A 22661-nucleotide genomic window follows, 5' to 3' on the forward strand; every position below is an offset into this window, starting at 1 on the left:
TCCAGCCTTGTCAAGAGCCCTTTTTACTGCTTCACCCTCCAAAAAATACAATAATCCTCCCTGTTCTGGTTTCTCAAAGGTGGGATTATGAAATTCAAGAACTACAACCGCGCCAGTAGATGTAATGTGAGTCCCAGCGCTTCTGCGCAAGAGGATCCAAGATCTAGATCCTCCAGAGGCCAGCATATTACATGGTTTCTCTGTTTTAATGGCCAGAATAGACCAAGAAGAGCTGCAGCAGCACGACACCAAACATGTTTACTGATACTAAACTTCCTTGTCCCAAAGAAAAACATAGGTCATCACCGCTCCTCGTCCTCTCCGCCAGTTGCTCGGTGCGTCAGATTATCTGCCGTTGTTGATGCTCCCCCCTTAAGGAAAGCACAACAGAAGTCCAAGACCATGAGGTCACTGCTGCGAACCCCGTGAGTGCTGTCGCTGAGCTTTTTCACCCTCACACCCCAAAATGATCTGTTGCAGCACGTTCCCAGATAATCAGCTTTAGTGCCAGAAGTAGGGCGGAAAAAACTAATGAATTTCACCAAGACCGCGACAGCCCTCGGACCAAACAGAGGCACTCCACTCCTACTTGTCAATTAGTGACATATAGTAATACTTAGAGCTTCTGGGAACGGTTGTGTAACGTCGTCTGCGGCTGGGGAGAGGCTTTGTGTCTCCCCAAGAAATGAGGCGTCAGCTCCAGAGGAACGAATGTACAGATCGACCAGGATGGCACATTTTAGTCCTCCTTTAGAATGAAGCTTCAGAATGTAATAATCGTGCATCAAAATATTTCGGGCTCAACGCGTAGTGGCCGAGAAAGGCCCCAGGCTGAGAGCAGGCAGGGAGCCACTTTCCAGGGTGTGAGGATTTGGATTCTGACCAAGATTCTACAGTTTTTGCTTTGCCTTCTTTTTAATTTTCCTAATCTTCTTGGAGCATCTGGTGAAGACTTCCTTTGAATACTTTGACTGACCTCAGTTGATACTTTCATCCGTTTTAGTGATATGGAGTTAATGAACGAAGCCTTTGTGTTTCTCCCGTCAATCTCCCACAACAGTGCAAAAACAAGATGAGTTTTAAGGGCATATCAAGAGTAAAAACATCTATAAATCTCCAGGTTGTGAGGATCTGATCCACATGGCTTCTATTATCTTATTTGATTTTCATATTACATTGAATTTTATTCCATCTTCCCCTTCGCTGGACTTCATTTGGAGACTGAAGGCCCAGATTTCTTTGCATTTCAGCCCATCCTACACCTGAAGTGGATGGAGCAGCTGGCCAGAGTGAGTCAAACATCTGACCGAGAGCTCCTCGAATGAAGATGAAATATTTTTAGCTGTGTAAAACGACACCCAAAGTCCCGTGAGGTTCAAATGAACCGGAAAGACAGAACACGGAATATTAGATTTGCTGGAACGGAGGAAAGAGGAGCGAGGCGGAGAGAACCATTATATGTTCAGCTCAGGATACAAATTAAAGGTTACCTGACTACTGAGGGTCCACCTCCAGCTACTCGTTTTACTCTTTCTTTTGCTGTTGTATCAATGATAAAATATGTTTCGACACTACATGGCTGTAACTGGGCTCCATACTGGAGCCGGTGGCTGGTAATCCTGCAGTCTGGAGAGGTCACATGACTTGTGTTGTCTCAGCACAGTAAACATTTGAACACGAAGCGTGACAACAAACCGGGAACGCGCTGTATATAGGCGCACGAAGTCCCTGTTGATCAGCATCGTTCAGAATGTCCTCCTAAAGCCAAAGGGGATGGGGTGCGGGGGGGGGGGGGGAGTCCCGGTCCCGGTCCCGGTCCCGGTCCCGGTCCCAGACGCACAACTGCACCGGCTGTGCGCCAAGAGGCTTTACGAGTTTTCGCTAATTGTTTGCGCGTCTGATCCGGCGCTCTCAGAATGCACTACACATGGCCGCAGATATCTGGACGACCGCCCACAGAGGAAATGTGGCTGTGCTGTGGCCAGATCACTTAGAGGACCACGGAAAGTTCCAGCATGCAAGAGTCTCATGCCTCAGATTGAACAATGGCTGATAATGGAAATAATCCCGCAGTTGATTGCTGCAATTTTTTCATTGCTTTCTACAAGCTAACCACTGTTGTTTTTTTTGTTTTTTTTTTACATAGTTACACACGCCAACTCGCAGACCGCAATGTGAACGCCGTGTGAGTAGTTCGATGTATTCTGTAATTATTTTATGATGGAAATCGATTCCATTCTGCAGTTGAATCATTTTACTGTAATTGGAGCACATGAAGTGCTCGTTTAGAGTTTAAACGAGCACTTCTGTTTGCTTGTGTTTGCTCTGAGTGATGACAAAGTCAACACAAGAACAACACGTGGAAACATGTACATGGTGCAAAAGGCAAAACTCACACAGAGACTCACGTAAGGCTACAGGCCAGATAATTTGTGGATTTGTAATTTGCTTCAGAGCTTGATGTGAGATTACGCTGTTGACCAAACAACAAGACTGCCTGAACATTAAAAACAGTCTGTAAGCTTTTCCGCAGAAAGGTTGATGACCAAACGCTTGATGTTTAATTTTGCTGGTGAAAAGTTAAAAGTGCCCCCTGACTAGAAATATCTGGATTCAGGGCGACATTTGATTTGTCTTTGTTTGTCAAAAAACCCAAATTAAGACCATTTCCAATCCTACTTATCAAGTTTCCGTTACACGAGGAACTGTTTGCATCACACTCGGTCAAGTCCACCAGCAGCTCGGCAGAAGCAGTAAAGCCTGCAGACACTCTCATTCCACCTGCTCTGTGTATGATTCTGATGTAGAATTTAAAAATAAAGCTTCAAAAATTGAGATATGTTATAACTTGCTTGATTTCAGTTTCATGTTTTGGAGAAATTCCTTGTTATCACTCAATTATTCCACTTCAGTCTAATAGTGGAATGAGGTTTGTTTTGATATGCTATCAGAATTTTCTAGATTTTAGTAAACATTGTCTTGAGTTGGGAACTATCAGTCTGAAGTGGAATCCTCCAGTGATAACTAGGAATTATACACACATTTATGCCAATATCTTACTTTTTTCTTCATTGTTCCTAAATCCTTTTTTAAATATTTTTTTCCTGTCCCAAATCCATTTGAATGATTTCTTTATGTATTGTTATATATTCTTACAGTTATTGTCCCATTATAATTCTGATTTTGGGAATGAAAAACAGGCCAAACGCAAGAAAACGCACTGGGTGCGTTTGCGGGAAGCATTTATCGTAATGCCTCGAGTACACAGGGCTAGGGAAATTCCAGTGTCTGCTTTACTGCTTCGGCCGAACTGTCGGTTGGCTTGACCGAATTTGCATACTAGTGCGATGGAGTTCTATGGCCACATTGAACAAAAAAGTAAAATAAAATATATTTACCAGAATAAAGTCGTATTTTGACACGAAAAAGAAACTACTTCATCCAAGACATGAACAATCGACCACGGACCGGCACGGACGCGAACATCATCCCTTTTCTCCAACGTAGCCGGTCCCGACCGACCCCAGGTCACTCCTGGGGAACGATGAATTAGGCTCACTTCAAACCGACCAAGGCATCACAAAGTCCTGAGAGGAAATGTAATTACCGAGGCATCGGAAATGCAGCCCACTGCGATCATGGAGGAGAACTTTACGGAGAGAGAGAATCTGACTTTACACATTGTTGTTCAACCGGTCTGGGCGTTTTATTGTTTTAAAACAGCTTTTATTGAATGTCCTGTCTGTGTGGACGGATGGATGGATGAATGCACGGATGGATGGATGAATGGATAGACGAATGAATGATGAATGCACGGATGGATGGATGAATGGATAGACGAATGAATGATGAAAGCACGGATGGATGGATGAATGGACGGATGGATGGATGGATGGATGGACGGATGGATGAAAGCACGGATGGATGGATGAATGGACGGATGGATGGATGAATGGATAGACGAATGAATGATGAAAGCACGGATGGATGGATGAATGGACGGATGGATGGATGGATGGATGGACGGATGGATGAAAGCACGGATGGATGGATGAATGGACGGATGGATGGATGAATGGACGGATGGATGGATGGACGGATGGGTGAATGGATGGATGAATGGACGGACGGATGGATGGATGGATGGATGAATGGACGGATGGATGGACGGACGGATGGATGGATGGATGGATGGATGAATGGACGGATGGATGGATGGATGGATGGATGGGCTTTTCTTTCACCTCTTTCACCAACATACAAAGACTAATCTGCAGCCATAAGTGAGACCTCAGTCCAGGAATGAGGCAACACGCCCAACTCTGTCCTCGTGCATATCAAGGCTGAGGAACAACGCGCATCTATTGAACCCTGACGAAGGAAACACTTATCCTAATAGAACTGTGAGCTGTAACACGATCGCCGAGGTCTTAAGTGTAGTTGTGACTTCAGATTCACTTACGAGTTAATAGCTGCCAGACTGCGATGTTTTCGCCCCTGATGTCTCCCAAGTGGAACTCTCAGGCGTCCGACTGAAACCTCAGAATGACAAGAGGCCCCATGTGCGCGCAGGAGCGCCGCTGACGTCATGTGTGCGCGCAGGACGTTGCCCATTAGCAATATATTGATGATTGGTGCTTTATGAACTGAATTAATAAACGATTAATGGAAAATAAAGTTTAATTTGGTTCGCTGAGATTAAAGATTAAAAGTGATCCGCACTTTAAAGCATGGTATCATCGATATTAGGTAATGGTTAGGCTTAATCCCTTTTTTGGATTATTGCTTGATTTATTTTATTCGGGAATGTGAGAGCAGGAATGGGCAGAGTTACATCTGTACGGACATCTGGTCTCAAAGTCTCTGCCAACTCGCACTCTGGAAGAGACGCATGTTTAGCAAATTTTTGTTGTAAATGTTTCCCACGAAAGACACTTTGTTCAACCATCAGTCTATCATGTCTCCCAACACTCTCAGGAGATGCCCCATTTTCCGGGGACAGAGAGAGAGAAACATTTAAAAAAAGATATTTTTTGGATAATTGGGGTGAAGGAAACAGGAGTATATTACCGAACATCACGGCGGCGTGACTTCTCTCCTGACACACAACTGTCCCGTAATAATCCTTTAGGTCGACTCATTTAGGTTATATGCGTCATAAATGCAGTTCATGCGGTTCCTCGTGTCATTTTTCTTTTTGTTTGAAATGACCTAGTTGACATCTACACACAAGTTGACATCTACACACACACCTAGTTATACAAATATAAGAGTTGAACTGAGCTTGAAAAACAAAACTCAAAACATTCAGATATCTTTTGGCAAAAGTGCATAAAATCACCAGGATCTCACTGGGATCCTGCGAGGAAATCGCTTCACGATCAGCAGCAACGGTGTTGGCGCCACCTGGTGGACAAACAGTGCAGATGCAACTTTGGAGACGTAAACAAGCGCCTTTGAATAGTCTTATTCCGCACACCCCAGTTCTGTTATATTATGAGGCTGTGCGCTAAGATTTTGTCCTATCCAAGATCAAGTTAAACGTTACACTTGAAAGAGTTACACAGTTACACAGTTACACTTAAAAACAAACAAAATCATAAGTTCCTTCTGGCTGCAAGGTAGTTTTCTCTGTCAACTGGACTGGGTTTCTTCTCTTGAAGACGTTTCGCCTTCTATCCAGAAGACTTCTTCAGTTCAGAACTGAAGAAGCGTCTTCAAGAGAAGAAACCCAGTCCAGTTGACAGAGAAAACTACCTTGGATACAATGACCTGGATGACTGAGAATTTACACAGACTTCCTTCTGGCTGATGACTAAGGCAAATGCATGGAGTAAGAAGAGTGCAGCTCCTCTTTCATATTTCATGCTGTAATATCATATGGTGGCGTAACATTATAGAGTGAGATAAAAATATAACTTGTATATAACTTAACTAATTTCACAAAACGTTTGATTTACTATTTTAAAAAAACGCCTGCAGGCCCGACTGCATCTGGTCATAATGGTGCTTTCAGATAAAAATTATGTCTGCATAGATTTTCAGCCATCCAAGATGTGGTTGAGGCTGGAAAAAAGTCTGAGACCACAAACAGTGTTTTTCTATATAATCTACTGTATATATGGAGTTAACTTTGGGTCAAAATTCAATGTGTGCTTTATGTAGACATGTGATGAAATCTGAAAGAACATGAGAATGTTAGCATTAGCAAGAAAGGCAGCTAATATAGATACATTATGTTTCCAGCCTCAATGAACAGTTTAAGTGAATAAATGAGTGAATTCTACAAATATATCATTTCACCAAGAAGAATTACACTAAATAGGGGTCCGCCTCCATGTCCCCATTTTCCTCATCAGAAGTCTTCTTTGGAGATTACCGTAGTCTAATCTGCCCACAAATTAACATAACTGTTACATGGGAATAAAAATTCTATCTTGTTTTTTTTTTTTTTCATATCAAGCTCAATTTTGTCCTCAGGCATCAGGCTGCAGTCCTTCCGGAGGGTCCCAACATCTCTATTACTGCGTGTCCACAGGAATATACTGGCAAAAAAGTTCTTGGCATTCATTTTTAATTTGCAGAAATTAGATTAAAAACATGATCAATGGCAATCAAAGACTGCATTGGTGAGAATGATATAAAGGAAAATAGGATTTAAAAAATAAAAGACTGAAGTAGTTCAATTTATCTGAAATAAGAATTATTATTACTATTGTTATACTAAATAAAAATAATAATTTTACAGATCCAGATGGCACAAACAGTGCTAACCTAGAAGAGAGCTTTAGGCGCCAAATAACCATTTATACTGGTGAATCATGCTGCTGTCTGTCTGCACAAGTGAAAGCTTTTTTCATTCAGCTCAAGCGAATTGATCACTTAAGGTGTTACTATGGTGATTGTCTTGTGCAACACTCTAAGACAGGCCATTTGAGTTTCACATCAATAAGAGCTCAGAACACATTTAAAAGTAATTGCAACAGACCCTAAACCCCCCACACAGCGTTTCCCGGAAACCAACCAGTCGATTTCTCCATATGCACATTCACAGAAATACACACGTTTGGACTCATCGACGTTGACTCACAAATACAAGATACATTCATTGAAGAACCGGAAGAGATATTATATAATAATATATTTTACCCCAAGCAAATAGAATTCCACCTGAAGATCCAAAAATGGTGCGTTTTTATGCAAAGAAGACACAGAAGCAGCAGAGACGAGACACACCAGCATGACAGTTACACACTCCGTTGACACTGCGAGACAAAGGTCAGTGGCCAATTTTTCATTCCCTTTTAAATTTTACACCTGCAACATTAAACTCAGGTTTGTTTTTTCCCCTCCCACTATTAGAATTCAGACACATGTGCGTTTCTCAACCTTTCAGGCAGTGACTGGATTCCTGCAGGATCTCGTAGGCCAGCTTCTTGATGTGGCTCCACGCTCGCTGGATGTGACGTAACTCGGTGGTGCGTGCGCAGATGGCGAAGCGCAGGATGAAGCGTTCCTCGAGCTGGCAAGGCACCAGGTGGATCTCCCTTAGCTTGGTGATCCTCTCCAGCAGTTTTTGGTTGATCTCGTTGGAGCCCTGTTGGAAGAAAGTGCAGTCCCATTTGTTTAAATATTTGATGCATCTGGTTGCGTGTTGTTCCTACTCTTCTAGAAACTTTTAATTATGTTTATATTTAGGATTCTTCTACTGTGGTAGTTTCATACCTGCAGTAGGCAGATAACTCTAGTGCATGCTGTTACCTTGAGTCTGAAACAGACCAGTCCCATGATGACCTCCGCACAGATCTCAAAGTTCTCATCTGCCAGCACCATTTTCTCAAACTCCTTGGCCAGGCTCACGTGCTACAAGACAAAAGATTGTGCCCTGAATCGGATGATGATTGCATTTTATATTCGTTTATTGTGTTCTCTCAGTCCTTTTCCCCTTGTGTGTAGATGTCAGAGAGGACATTAAGTATCAAGTATTTCTTGAGGGGAAAAAAAAAACAATCTGTATGAGTACAAACACGATCACTTGTAATTGTTAATTTGACCAATAGATGGCGATATTATACCAATTCGTTCGAACCTAGTCGTTCAGACGCATCCGTGGTTTTCTCACCGTGTTTAATAATCTTTGAACTGAAAGCTGCAATTTACTGTTAAAATCAATTTTAAAAATATCTTAAATTAATAAAAACTAAATAATTAATATTTTTTAGTGTAATTCCAGCTATGGCCCATGTTATCTTTTAAATAAAGAACATCAACAAAAGATCAACCTCTCCTCTCCTCTCCTCTCCTCTCCTCTCCTCTCCTCTCCTCTCCTCTCCTCTCCTCTCCTCTCCTCTCCTCTCCTCTCCTCTCCTCTCCTCTCCATTTTCTGTGAGATATTAGTGGACAGCAGTCTGTCAGGGGATATGGCGCTTCTGCTTCATTTAATGTGAAGAATGAACACAAAACAGACTCGTCTGATTGGCAGCAGACTGGAGGAAGGAGACAGGCGTGCATTAAGGGGTAAAGAAAAAAAGATGGGCGTGGGTTAGAGACGGGTACGACGCACACGTCATACGTGAGTGACAGGATGTGCTGATGGAGGCAGAGATGAGGGACTTATGTGGTAAGACGGATTAGCTGGGCTGATGCATCACAAGGTGGAGGAAAGGCAGGAGGGGTGGCATTTACTATAAAGATCAATATGCAGTTGGTAGTAGTTTCATATTTTATTTTTTCTTTTTTTCTTTTGCTGGACCCTTTTAAGGAAACGGAGATGGGTCAGATATATCAATCCAAAACAAAACAAACCCACTATTAAATAAAATGAATATGAAGTAAATTGCCAGGATTTGGAAAATAAAAGCTCAGAAAAAACACACATACTATGCACTGCGGACAGAGATCTTATAGCTGAACTGAAATGACTTGAATGAGGTGTAAGCGATTATCTGTCTCCTACCTTGCGTATGTAGGTCTGCAGCCCTTGGATCCCATATGTCCGGAAGACGAACCACATTTTTAAGGAGCGGAATCGTCTTCCCAGTGGAATCTGCCAGTGCTGCAGGACAAAGGAGGAAAAGGGTGACCATCTGCAGCCTCTACAGGTGAGACGTTTTATTGGTCCATGAGGAAACATGGTAACAAATGACATCACTTACCCTATAATCTGTGACCAGACCTGGGAAAAAATGGTCAGAAATTAGTTAAAAATGAGAGTGGCATGCGTTGCATTTCATTTCTAAGCAGCTGTCTTAAAGATATTCCAGCTTTCAGCATTGAAACTGAACAAACACATCAACTACAAAAACTATTGTATTCTGTGTTGCTGTCATGCACCCTCAATCCAAACAGCCCCACTGGCTACAGACAGCTCATCCCTGTTGATTGCACACCCGTGTTGCTAGCTAGTGCTGATAACCACTAATTAGATTGAAGAGCCCAGATTGTATGAGTAGAAGCCTCTGTAAGGTGTCTCCTCTGGTGGGAGGCAACTGCTTGTCTTTCTATCTTTCTGTCTGATAAATTATAGTGCTGATCTGAGCCCATCTGTAGCCTGGAACCACATCCTCCAACACATGTGAGGGAAAGATCACAAACTACTCAGTATAGGTCAGCTCTGAGATCATAGCTGGTCTGTTATTGTACATCTGGAGATCTTTTAGGACATCATCAGTCAGAGCTTTAAATATTATTTTTCAGGGGCTGTTCAGGCCCTGACCTGCTCCTCAGTCCCTTTATTAAAGATGTGCAATTATGAGCCAGGCTTATGTGGGTTCCCGGAGACTCCATAGGTGTTTTACCTGACTCCTGGTTTTCATGCTTCAGATACAGTGGGTCCACGTTGAAGGCTCCAATGAGGTCTGCTCTGTTTTTCACCCTGTTGGATCAAATCCAAGTCTTTACAAACTCTTCACACACTCGCACCCACAAATGAGTGATCAAACTGTGGGTCTGCAGGTCCACCATACTGTCTGAACTGTGAGCACCTCTGTTGTATCTCAAAGGCAACTATCAAAGTGGAAAAGGCAGACAAAGGCAAACATGCTGGAAAAGGCTTGATGAACTCTATTTTTAGTGCAGAGCAACGTTCTAGACATTTTTGTTTCCATCTAGTGCTGACAGGACAGGCAGGTGTGAGGAACTATTCTATTTTTACTGCACAGATGATTGTGGTGTGGAGGGATGTCATTCAGTCAGATGCGACAAAGGTAAATTTAGCAAACACGAGATGCAGGTGGTCCCTCAAAGTGTATTTTTGCCCCTGGAGATATAATCCACTGTAACCCACTGATAATGGTACAGGGAAGCACAATATACTCACCACATTGCAGAGCAGTCAAAGTTGATCAAAAGCCATTTGTGAGGGTTGAAGTTAAAGGAGTCTGCAAACTAAAGATCAGAGAATAAACTGTGAGCAAATAAACCAACTCACAAAATAAAGGCAAACAAAAAATACGAATGCAAAGTTTGACATATTTTAATCTAATGTCAGAGAGCTCCCACATATTACTATTTATCATAGTCTCAGACTGAGCCAGATGTGTGAAGCAAGCAGTATTTATTTGAAATGCAAAAGAGTTTGAAGGAGGAGGAGGAGGAGGAGGAGGAGGAGGAGGAGGAGGAGGAGAGTAACCATTTCCCACCAGGGTTCATTTAGCGGGAGGCAAACCTCTCCTAATCTGTCCTGATCTTTCTGTTTTCTATCAATGCAATATCCTTTTTTTCTGCATCCACAAATGCAATAACACCAACTATAAGGGAGGGGGGAGAAAGAGAAAGAGAGGGAGAGGGAGAGAGAGAGGGATAGAGGGTGACAGTTGCCATGCTGACCGATTTAAAGGGGACTGGCGGTCTGATTCACAGTCACTCATATCCTAGCAACCAAGGGGTTGCAACCTCATCCTAAAAGCCTGGCATCCCCCTTGAAGCACCATTTTCACTTATTTCAATCATTTATGAAATGAACTTTTTCTTGATCATAACCTAACACATTCCAGCTGCAATAGAAACCACTACAATCAACACAAAGCTAACGACAGCAACAAAAATGTGTGTATTGTGGATTTCTGAGCGTCGTGTCTGCGTCTGCCGTATCGACCGGGAGGAGACAGGGATGAAACCCCGGCTGGTTCTTCTACAGCAAGGTCTCCTCCTCCATCTCCCCACCAACATTGTTTGAACTCGTGTGTCTAATAAACACTGATATATAAAGGTCTAACGCTGCCTCAGGAAATTACTCTGTCCTTATCTCTGCGTCTCTGCACAGCTGCCAGGGCTGCTTCAAACGCCAGATTGATGCTCCTGCACTAAAGCCGATTGTTTGGCCTATTACTCACTCTTGCGTGCTTCCTCCTTGACATTCACGTTATGCCATTTTCAGAGAGGAATAAAGCAGCTGGATATAATCACTGTGCAGATGTTATGATAGATATTTCACAACCAATTTAACGGAAACGGGCTGCCGTGTCCTTGAAAAATATTAAATCTGCAGGAGCGCCAATTTTTGGGCCACGCTTGATGCTGGCCAAAGTGTTGAAAGATTAAAGCGGTTGCATTGTAAATGTTTGAACCCACCTCGATGCCGTTCAGCAAGGGTCTGAATTCAGGGCAGATGAATGCGCTCCCTGCATACGCCGCATCGACGTGCATCCAAATGTTTTCCTCGTTACCTGGAAAAGACAAGAAACAGACACGGACAGCTGTCAAACGGTCGCCTTGACATCGTGACTTTGACTGGGAGAGGTGAGGTGTGTGTCTGGTGTGTGTGTGTGTGTGTGTGTGGGGGGGGGGGTGACGTATCCACAGGTGATAAAATCCTCCCACTGTATGACTGAAAGATGAAATTACTGCTATTGTCGACTCACATATGGGCCCCAGCTCAGTGATGCGATCAAATGCGCACGATGGAGTGGTGCCGAGGGTGGCGCAGACCTGCAAGACACAAGCCCTCAGGTCACTGTGGCATGTGAATGAGTAAGAGCTCACAGATGTGGCATTATACAAAGAATGTACTGGCTGTTGATCTGTGGCCATCAGACGGGAAGCAGGGATTTTTGGCTTACAAAAAAAGGGATGAGTCCAGCCGCTTTGTCCTCCTCTATCATCTTTTTCAGCGTCTCTCCCCTCACAGCGAAATTCTTGTCGGTGGAAACCTTCTTCATTGTGACTCCTCCAATCAGAGCAGCACGTTCCACGGAGGAATGAGACTGCGAGACCGGGAGCAAAAGCGTGAAACGTCACTGAATTGTTTATCAGAAAGGATACAGCGATGCACGAAAGGTAGCTGGTTCCCGCTCGTTTGTATTTTAATGCCCAGCTGACAAAGATCTTCGCTTGCGTCAGACATGATCAGCAGGTCATGTGAATGCTTTAAAGGTCCGTGTGGCCCCCAGGCTATTCCCTAACCCAATCACATAGTCAGTCTGGTATTAAACCAGATCACAGCGCGCTGCTACCTCACTGGCCCTCCGTCCCAAACTATAACAATCTAATCTTGAATGATTCAACAAGGTCACCAGTTTGTGACTTAGAGTTTATGGCTAAACTAAAAAAACAAGGAACAACCTTCAAGTACATCATCAAAATGTAGAGACGTGAATTTTGAGTGCTTACGTATATGGATGTGTAGGACACCAACTTGGAGAAGATTTCGCTCTCTGACAGTTGAGGGTTCGACGCCCGCATCCGATTGATCACTTTGCAGCGGGCGGCGAGCAGGGCTATCAGGGTGGCCTCACTGGCTGTGCCCTGACGTAAAGAAAGACGGAACAAGTTACACAGCTGTGAAATCATGCCAACATGTGGTTGTCACATGATTTAAATGGAAAAACTGGGCAAAGCGTGACGACAATATGGAGGACAAACTGACAGAGTAAATCATCTTCCAGCGAGCGGTTCTGCAGCATAAACACTGTGTTATTTATACAAAACCTGCAAACTTCATGTCGAGGCTCGTCACGCAGCCTCGTAAAGAGGATGCGAGGCATCGTATTTTAAAAAGGTTCTCGGGATTCACGATTAACCCCTGTGGCTCTGTGAGGGTTCTGTAGATAATGAGGTGTGTGTCACCTGCGCTGTCTAGTGGCACCAGCGCACAAAATCAACAAAATGATCAAAATGTTCAATCAATAAGCACGAATCACTCATGCAGACCCACAAGAGGTCCGAATCAAGGGTGTTAATGGCAAACTACTACACACAATCAGAAGCAGTGCAGGCACACACTAATTCCATTTAATATTAAGCCTGTAAGAAACTTGTTACAGAGGATAAGTACTGGATACTGACTGACTATTTGACCCTTCATCTGTTGGATCATCCTCCAGAAACAACAAAAGCAAGAAAAGATTCAGCAATAATTACCTGGTGTTCTAAGAACTAAACCAATATTGAAATGAGCGATGACACGCGTCACAGGCCATGTCAGCCTGGAGCTACTTGGAAAGTGTTTTTTAAAAAAACACCAAAAATAAACACAGACATCAAACAGGTTTAGAACTCGTGAGAAACCTGGACAGCTCCGACTTCCTTTTAGAAGGGGAGCCTTTTAAAAAGGAGCCAAATAAACCTAATCTGCAAAGTAAATTAAAACGTTGATCTATGTGATGGTGACTCACAAGGCTTCTCACGCTAAGAATAAACTGCATTTCAACATATTAACTCATCCAGTTCCTTTTGAGGCCGTCGCACTGGCCCTTTATATTGTTTTCAGGTTTATAATAATGCACTGACAATGTGCCCTCACACCACTCATTAGCACTGCTACAACGAGAAGACCCCTACCCGTTGCCATAGTGAGCTGGTACGCTGCATTAAAAAAGCAGAGTGGAAGTACTGGGAACAAAAACAGGAGCACCCACACACAAAAAAACACGTCCGTGCACTCAGGTGGACACAATAGAGGAGGTATGAAATGATCTGTCATCAGGGTGCGCTCTCATGCTCCAGCGAGCAGCATCCTCTGCCGACGAGGGTCTGATGAACGCTTGCTAAACCGACGCCGAGCCTCTTCATGCACGGAACAATCCCAACGCTTTCGATGCGTATTTTTTTCCTGGGGATGACGCATCAAAAGGCAATTTACCGATAATTTTCTACTGCTGCAGAGCCGGGAAGCCAAAGATGACCAGTCAATAAATTGTGAAGGACAAACCGGAATCTAATCGCAGCATTGAGCATGTGATTGTTACAAAGTTGCCTTAATCATATCTGAGTTTTATCTGAGTAACAGCACAGACGTGACTGGGACACATTTTAAATATTGGGCAGTTAAAGATCTGTAGCAAAAGGTCGGGTTGGGTTTGTTTCGTCTAACTGCCCGAGCGTTGATGCTGCAGAAGAGGCAACGGAGGTGCAAAACGCACCATCACCAAAACGAGATTACCTGAGCGAGAATGAGATTACCTGAATAACACCTCCACCGCGACCACTGGTGCCGGCTATAAAACACTCCGGCAGTTTCAGCATCTTCCCCAGCCAATCCAGCATCACTGTCTCCAGCTCTGTGCAGGCCGGACTGGCAGCCTTGAGACAGACACAAAAACAAATGTCAAATATTCCCACTTAAACAAAGATTTGCCTTCAGGAAAAAAAAGGCTCTGTTACCCAAGAGAAGCCGATACACCCAATAGCTCCGCACAGCATGTCGGCCAACATGGCTGGGTAAGACGAAGCAGCTGCAAAGTAGGCGTAGAAGTGTGGACTGTGCCAGTGGGTGATCTGGAACCAAATGGAATTCATATCAAAGCACCTTTACACAATTTCCATTTAAAAAAAACTCAAGCCAAGTGTGCAACAACAAGAACACTGTCGACCTCACCCCCGGCATGATGACCCTTTCCACGTCTTTAATGATGTCGTTGTAATCTTCGGGCTCCACTGGGGCCTCGGAGGGGATCAGATTGCGCAGATAACCCGGTTCCACATCTGGGTAGACTGGACGCTGTTCTATGTTCTCCAGGTAGTCTGCGATATAGTCCACCATCTCCTTCCCTCTGCGACGGAACTCTGCCACGTCCATCCTGCCGCTAGAAAAGAAGCAGTTAATGTCCCCTAGGTAAGATAATGGTTAACAAGTGAACTTTGTTTATTGCCCCAATAAAAATGTGTACATGTGACAAAAACGCTTAAAGCGCTCAATTTTTTCACACTCAGCAAACGCTGCACCTCTAATTCTAACGTCCGTGATCTGTAAATGCAGGTCAACAGACACTAAACATCTACATCTACCCGTCCTCCCGTTTATATACGCAGAAATGTCCCTATTCAACGGCTGCTGGTGAAAATGCCACTTCATGTGCATATTTGTCTGCGCATTTGTACATATTAGCACATGAATTCAGCCGTTTTCGCAAATTGAAACTAAAATTGTTTGCAAATAACCTGCAAGGTTTGAAAATTGTGTCTATAGTACCTTCATTTTCGTGTTTATGTATTGGCTCAAACAGTATACAGTATAATGATACATGACCCTGCACTGAGAAACGGATCCAAGCAGGTGTGTTTAAGAATAGAAAGTTGCCACTGCCACTCTTATGTTTATGCATAATGTCACCAGTAATCCTCTTAAACTTTTGAATGATTGCTTTACGAATTGTGTTGTTTTTATTTCTTTTTGTGGTGGGGTAAAATGACAACAGACGCTCTGACGTTTTGATATAGTCACGGATGGAGCCTGTTTTTGTGGGATACATTCCGTAAATTTGGCCAATTTTTGACTCGTGCCTCCAATATTTTAGGTAAATTACAGAAAGATCACTGTGGTCTCAAAAAAAACCAACAACTAAATGAAGTAATTGATATGGTGATATATATTTTGTCTTTGACACTAAAGACGAGTCATAGTGTTGCAGTAAACAGTTTACAGCACGTCCGCACCCTCACACACAGAATGTAAGCCATACTCCTTGACAGAGTTTATATACTTCACATGTATGTATGAGCCTATGACCTTGTTAACAACACATTAAGCTGATCACAGCCTGGTTTACTTTCACTCCTCTGTCGCCTGAGCTGAAAAGTGTGATCACCTCTTACCTTAAGTCTGCTTGTATGGGTGTTTCGTATGGAAGTTCTTTTTCAAACAAATGAATGTTCTCAAACTCATGTTCCAACAATCCTGTCATCAACATTTAGTTTTCCTCGATGAGGGACATTCTGAAATCTTGGTTAGGACAGACAGTGAAGCACCCAGACACTCAAGAAAGAACCTGTTGCACTCCAACACAAAATGCACAAATGCAATGAAGAGGTTTTAAAAATCCGCTGCCCTCATTAAGAAACAAAGCCCTTATCCTCATCTCAAATAGGATTATGGTTGTGTGTGTGTGTGTGTGTGTGTGTGTGTGTGTGTGTGTGTGTGTGAGATACTCACATTTCAGGGAGACAGCTCCAGTGGACGCGCTTGGACGCTGGATGCTCTCCTTTGGTGTCCACACGCAAACGGCACGTGGTGCGTTTGAGTGCATGTGTGGGGAGGACAAGCGACATTTGCTCCTTTTATCTTTCCATAGACGCCCGCACACCACCAACCCCCCCTGGAGCCAGCCAATGGGAGCAGGTCTTGTGCAAATACAAGACACACTGTTTCTCAGGCTCATAACCAGTTTAGATTATTGTAAACGTTGTTCTCCAAATGCAGACAGTGCCCTCTAGCGGTTTGGGTCAGTACATGCAGCTTTGATGATCCCGCATTTATAATAGAGGGTTGTATCATATCAAACATCTTAATTGTGACTCTTACGATGATTAAATGCAGCAGCGGAATTTGAAGGGCAGGTCAACAAAGCAGTTTATGTCTTCCTCAAACCATTTCTGAAGTATTTTTGGTTTGAGACCAGACACATTCTCCTTCTACCGGAGGCCACGTTGATCAGAGAATATCATCACCATGAAAGGGTGCACATGGACTGCAACAATGCTTAGGTAGCTGGGACGCCTTAAGGCATAGGTGTCAAACTCTGGCCCGTGGGCCAAATTTGGCCCGCAATGTGATTATATTTGGCCCGTGAAGCAATACCAATTGACTATTAGAGCTGGCCCGCCAGTATTATCTCTTAAAGTGCATGTGCTAATATTACAAATACCAGAATGCTCTCCTGTGTTAAAATCCACACTCCACATCAGTTGGTGGTGGTAATGCACCAATTTGTGGCTTGCCAACCACCAAGAGAGAGGAAGTAGTCAAAGCGACCTTATATGCTAATGCTCATTCTGGCATCGCACTAACCCCTCTGAAAAATGGTAAAAAGAAAGGCAGAAAATAGGACCTTTCTGAACAGGTAGGAGGCAGAATATCTGTTTAGATATGTAAAAGACAGACCAAGACAAGTACAAACACCTGGAAATGACTCAAAGGTGCCAGAAAGTAGAAGAGATGAAAAGTTACTTACAATGGCAAAAGATTACTATTCAAATTTAATGCAGAAGGCTGAAAATAAAAGAAATGAATGCCAGTGATATGTTATTTTTAAAATTTGAATTTCGATTTTGCATGTGTGCAGTAATAAATTATATATTGTATTGTGTTAAGCTTTGCTTGTTCCATGTTCAGTTGTTGAGCAAAACTAGTTTGGGTCCATATATATCAGAAGGTTCTGTGTTAGCTGGAGGAAGATTTCAATAAATGTCAATGTTGGCTGTGTCAATGTTGTGACTTTATCCCAGTTTTGAATTTTGGCCCACTGGGTATTTGAGTTTGACACCTCTGCCTTTCTGTCTGCAAATCAGACTATCTCTGTCTCCCTCTGTTCTTCTCAGTTTCCATTTAGCACACACAGACACACACACGCACACACACACACATACACACACACACACACACACACACATCATTGTACAAAAGTTGTGCGGACCAGCCAAACCATTCTCACTACTTCACTTTGCAAGTGGAAAGCAGTTTTAGTGGTTACTATGTAGCAGGTACAAAATAATACTTTGAAGGATATTTTGTCAAATTATTTTACGGCTGCTAAAGGAAAAGTTGAGATAGAAGTTTTAAGGTATGCTCATGTTCTGAAGGGAAAATAAAGATTATTTGGAGCAGGACAGAAAAACAAAATTAGCCTTAAATTCTTTCCCTTAAGGCATTTTTAAAGAACTTTGCATTTTGGTTGAAGTTCATTTGTGTGGTGTTTGTCTCCAGGTCTGTCTATTTGCCTCTTTACACTGTGAGCGATCATTTGTGTTCAAATTAGTGTACCGGTATTTGTTCAGCCTACCAACCAGAAAACATATACCTAAACAAACAGCATGTTCACAAGAGTTCAGGTGAGGTAAGAAAGGTTTTCTTTCTGGTGCTAGAATACAAATAGTTCAAAAAGTAGTAGCGATAGATAGATAGATAGATAGATAGATAGATAGATAGATAGATAGATAGATAGATAGATAGATAGATAGATAGATAGATAGATAGATAGATAGATAGATAGATAGATAGATAGATAGATAGATAGATAGATAGATAGATAGATAGATAGATAGATAGATAGATAGATAGATAGATAGATAGATAGATAATATTTAAAGGTTAACTAACAGCTTGCAGCGATCAGCCGTTGAGTGCAATTGAATTGAATGTCCTTGTGGTGTTGCGCCACCTAGTGGACAACCAAGCAAACACACGCAATAGTGACACGTTTGCGTCAAGGAGGGCACACATGTATGTATTTTATATCAATGAATTAATGTTTTATTCTAATTACAATAAACAGAATATATCAGTCCCTTATTTGTACAAAAATACCTGAAAAGGTTACAATTATTTACAGACTGAAGCAAAACACATTGAATACAGGAGCTCTCTCTTACTACAAAGAGTTTGTTTTCTTTGTGGCATTCCCTGAATATGGGGAATATATATATATATATATATATATATATATATATATATATATATATATATATATATATATATATATATATATATATATATATATATATATATATGTAGTGTAGTGTACTGTACGCATTTCTAACAGCCATGGTATTTTGCACAATGACAGTGATATGAAAATGCACGACAGTCAAGATCATAATCATTGCAGGATCGGGGCCTCTTTTGTCTGAAAGTAAACTTGAATTGTGAACCTGAGCCTTCGGTCTCAGACCGTCATATGACGTGCAGTCATTAACGAAAGGTTTGAGTACACTTTTAATAAAAATGACAGCCTTCCCTTACGTTGTCCCAGTAAAAGACCTGTTTCTTGTCCTTTTCATAGATACAGAAACCATCGAAGGCAACAGCTGACACTGCACTTTCTTTAAATGACTGATAGGGGTTTGATTTAATCTTTAGGAAATGTGAATATCTGGTGCTTATTTTGTAAAAAAGAAAACACACCTAATATGATATGAACTCTGAGATTGTTTTTATGAATTAACTACTGTTGCCTATTTTTCTTTTTAAATTAACAAACAGTGTAAACAATAGTCTTAATAGCACTGATAATTCTACTTGATCTACTTAATTTTGCTTCAAGTAATCACAATTAGCAGACCAATGGTGCACATCACGAAGAAAATATAGTCAAATCGCCATCTTGTACATAAAACTCCTAAAAGGACCGATGGAGCAGTAGTTTTTAAACACGCCAAGTCAACCCTGAGCAACCCAGTTACATTCATTTCTATTAAGAGCAAAAACGTGGCTGAACCAAAGAGCTCTCCTGACTTCTACCACTTCCTGATTTGACTTCCTGCCTTTAGCACTGAAAGTGATGCACTGTTGGGACTGCAGAGGGAATAGACTGAATCTCAGCCTAGCAGAAGGAAGAGCAAAACAACCCGCCTGGTTCCTCAGTGACAGAAATCCCAAACATGACACAAATGACCCCCAAATAATGGAACTGATGAGATCAACCTGCCTTTTTCTCTCCACTGTTGAGATTTAGGAATAATTCTCACATTTTAAATTTATTTTAAATGATCCTGTTTAGAAAACAGAGTAAATTATTTCAATATATAGACTGTTTTAAGCAGAATTTAAGCAAAACATCTGTGGTTGTGATTTTAAATATAATAACATGGTTGGAAATGCAAAAATAGTTTTTTTTTAGCAGATCTACAGAGGAGAGTCATTTTTAAAGAAATGTTCATGTTTACTGGAACTCTTGGTAATTTTCTGCCACTAAAATGTCACAACATTCCGCATGCCCCCCCCTCTATCGACACCGCTAACACCCCAGGAGCCAGTGTGGTTCAAAACATCACTTCATAACAAATGGTTGGTAATGACAAAACTGTGTTTGAAGTCAGAGGGGAAAAAAAAATCACAACATACATCATTCGGTTGTTATTGTGTCATTACAGCAATAATAATTCAACTGGTCAATCATTTCATGGTCATGACAAAAGAAAACAGCACAGAACAGCGCAGAGAAATAAAACCTAACATTTTCAAGTACTCAGTTTTCCAGATAAATAAATACATTTTGATGCAACGATACTTTAAAAAGCTGATTGAGTCATTGCATCTTAGATAAATAATGGAGGACCGTGCGTGAAGAGTCAAAACAGTGCAGCTTTTCTGCAGCTTGGAAGGTCAAGGTACTTTAAGACAACCTGCATGTAAATTAGTCATGGCTGTTAAAAGGTTAGGACTACTGGAATTAAAACCTCCAGCTGACCGAGCCAGAGCCGCCATCAGAGACTGGACAATAACTTTAGAAAGGGATGAGTCAAAAAGAGCAGAAGGGTTGGTTACCTTCATCAGAAATAATTCCCAACGTGTTGTTAATTTCATTTATTAGTTCTGCACGGATTCTTATTCACCGTCTGAGATCGGCAAACAGCTGATTTCTGCTGATTGTGCACATTAGGAGGCAAAGGTCGGATGTTTTCAGTGCACTCGAACCCAGATTCAGGTTTCCATTCAACACTCTCATTATGGCTGGTCAGAATCAGGAGGATTAAAGTAATGAAAGGGTACTTTTGACGTTTGGATTCTCTCGCGCTCCTGTTTGACATGCGTCTGTAGGCAAAAGAAAGTGCGACAAGATGATGGGAAGCGTGTTGGGAAGTAGAAGCGAAGGCTAATCTGTCCTGTTGGGTATGCTGTGTATGCGATGCTAACGGTTCACAAGCATTCCCAGATAGTTAAAGGCCACGATATATGGAATGTAATGCTGAGTCTATCGTCCGTGTGGAGCCGGAGGGCACTGTCCTAAACCACATGTCCTGAACTAACAAATACTGTATGAGGCAATTTGTGAAAAGGGTGGGGAGACTGAAAAGAAGTAAAGAAAGGTTTCCCACAGGACTCCTGGGTTCGTCTTACAACTACTTTCTTGAAAAGCTAGTGGTTGTCCTTTTATTTTTGTAGCAAGTTGATTTAATATTCATAATAGGAGTAAAAAGCTACTCTCTGCTGTTGGCCCATTGGATGTTTTGCAGCAGGTCCAGCTCCCTGCAGTGATTTACTGCCTATGGCTTCACTTTCCCCCAGAGTTATTTAGCTTGTCTCTCTTTTCCACTTTGCTATGACCAAAGCAAGATTTACCCTGAATGACACCTTGATTTGATCCTGGCTTATTGGTTTGTAGACTTTGCATGGGAACCACCAGTCCTGAAATAAAGTGTTCAAGAGAAAAAAAAGAAGTCTGACTTATCTTATTTTAGCTTATGTGAATAATGAGCAGAAAATATAAACAACGAAATACATAGTTGCAATGAACGTAACCCTGTGTGTTCAAAAATGACCGAACTCTGAGAGTCTGTGTAAGTGGACAATGCAGATTTTGTCTACTGTTAAAAAAATAAATACAAACATTGCTTCCAGAAAACAATTCCACATTTTTCCTATACCGTTTTCTCCACGTTGATCTGAAAATCCATCGACTGGGAAGCAGACTTGACGTCTGAGCGTTCAAAACGCTCAGAATCTCATTGACGTCCTTACGCGCCACTGCCGCTAGAGGGCGGCAGAGGATGGAACAGTGGAGGAGCCACGCACCGTGCAAAGCCATTCCCAGTTTGATGAGTGCAAAGCTAAAGAGATAATTAACTCCCGCCCGTCTGGAGTACGTGTGATGGAGTCTGAATGAAATGACTGTTCTCAGGGAGCAGAGGCAGCCACATGATTGTCCAGCTGAAGAGAGAGAAGGCTGCACCCTGTGTCCAAGCCTTCTGGTGACTGTGGGCAGCGCGATTGCGGAAGATTTTGCAACAGCATCATTTCTTACGGCAGTGTATTATTTTGTTTTGTTTTTTATTTTATCTAATGTTCTTGACTGCAGGAACTTGTCAGCGGCTTGTGCATCGGACTCCTCGAAACATCCGTTTGAACACAAAAGGAATCCATGAAGCCAGCAGTCTCCAGAGGACTCGCGGCAATATAAAAACAACGATTCAATTCAGTCAATTCAACAGCTTTTCGTAAAGGTACTAACAAAAAGAGCCAGCCGACACTAAGGTTCTTTCAGATAGAGTCAGGTCGAGTGATCGGGGAGGGGGGGTGTCATAAGGCCACAGCGGTGCACGGGTGTTTGAGTTTACAAGGCAGCACTCCTCTGTTGAGCTGGTAGAACTCCACCAGCTGAATCAGGTCGGTAAATTTGGTGGCGCCGTCGTCAAGGCTGAAGAAGACCTGGCCGTCTTCTTCACACTGCAGGCATCAGCGGACGCAGGCGAGAGAGCGTGCACATGCAGCGGAAGAAAAAGAGGAGAAT

The 22661-nt window shown here is 42.4% G+C and overlaps 2 protein-coding genes across 4 annotated transcripts in view; both read right to left on the reverse strand.

The window, feature by feature from the left end:
• Positions 1-6557: 6557 nt before the first annotated feature.
• Positions 6558-16523, reverse strand: ddc (dopa decarboxylase). The gene is made up of 14 exons (XM_003965983.3): positions 16370-16523; positions 14816-15023; positions 14602-14715; positions 14401-14520; positions 12610-12744; positions 12060-12203; positions 11862-11928; positions 11572-11666; positions 10319-10386; positions 9798-9874; positions 9156-9175; positions 8957-9055; positions 7762-7863; positions 6558-7597 (listed from the first exon to the last, which is right to left on the reverse strand). The coding sequence occupies exons 1-14, from the start codon at positions 16483-16485 to the stop codon at positions 7385-7387; spliced, it is 1578 nt and encodes a 525-aa protein (XP_003966032.2). The 5' UTR covers positions 16486-16523; the 3' UTR covers positions 6558-7384.
• Positions 16524-19891: 3368 nt separating this feature from the next.
• grb10b (growth factor receptor-bound protein 10b) overlaps positions 19892-22661 on the reverse strand; it is a 51333-nt gene continuing 48563 nt past the window's right edge. For all 3 annotated transcript variants that reach the window (XM_011605442.2, XM_011605443.2, XM_011605441.2), the window contains exon 17: positions 19892-22597. In XM_011605442.2, coding sequence (XP_011603744.2) covers positions 22451-22597 — 147 coding nt within the window. In that variant the 3' untranslated portion in view covers positions 19892-22450. The remainder of the gene's footprint in view (positions 22598-22661) is intronic.

The sequence above is a fragment of the Takifugu rubripes genome, chromosome 7 (genome assembly GCF_901000725.2).
Source record: "Takifugu rubripes chromosome 7, fTakRub1.2, whole genome shotgun sequence".
In the NCBI taxonomy this organism is placed as follows: domain Eukaryota; kingdom Metazoa; phylum Chordata; class Actinopteri; order Tetraodontiformes; family Tetraodontidae; genus Takifugu; species Takifugu rubripes.

Coding starts and splice junctions, on each gene's coding strand:
- ddc (XM_003965983.3), bottom strand. CDS start 16,485: ATGTCGCTTGTCCTCCCCACACATGCACTCAAACGCACCACGTGCCGT. Junction 9,875..10,318: donor TTTGACTGCTCTGCAATGTG/GTGAGTATATTG, acceptor TTGATCCAACAG/GGTGAAAAACAGAGCAGACC. Junction 9,056..9,155: donor GTCTGGTCACAGATTATAGG/GTAAGTGATGTC, acceptor TTTGTCCTGCAG/CACTGGCAGATTCCACTGGG.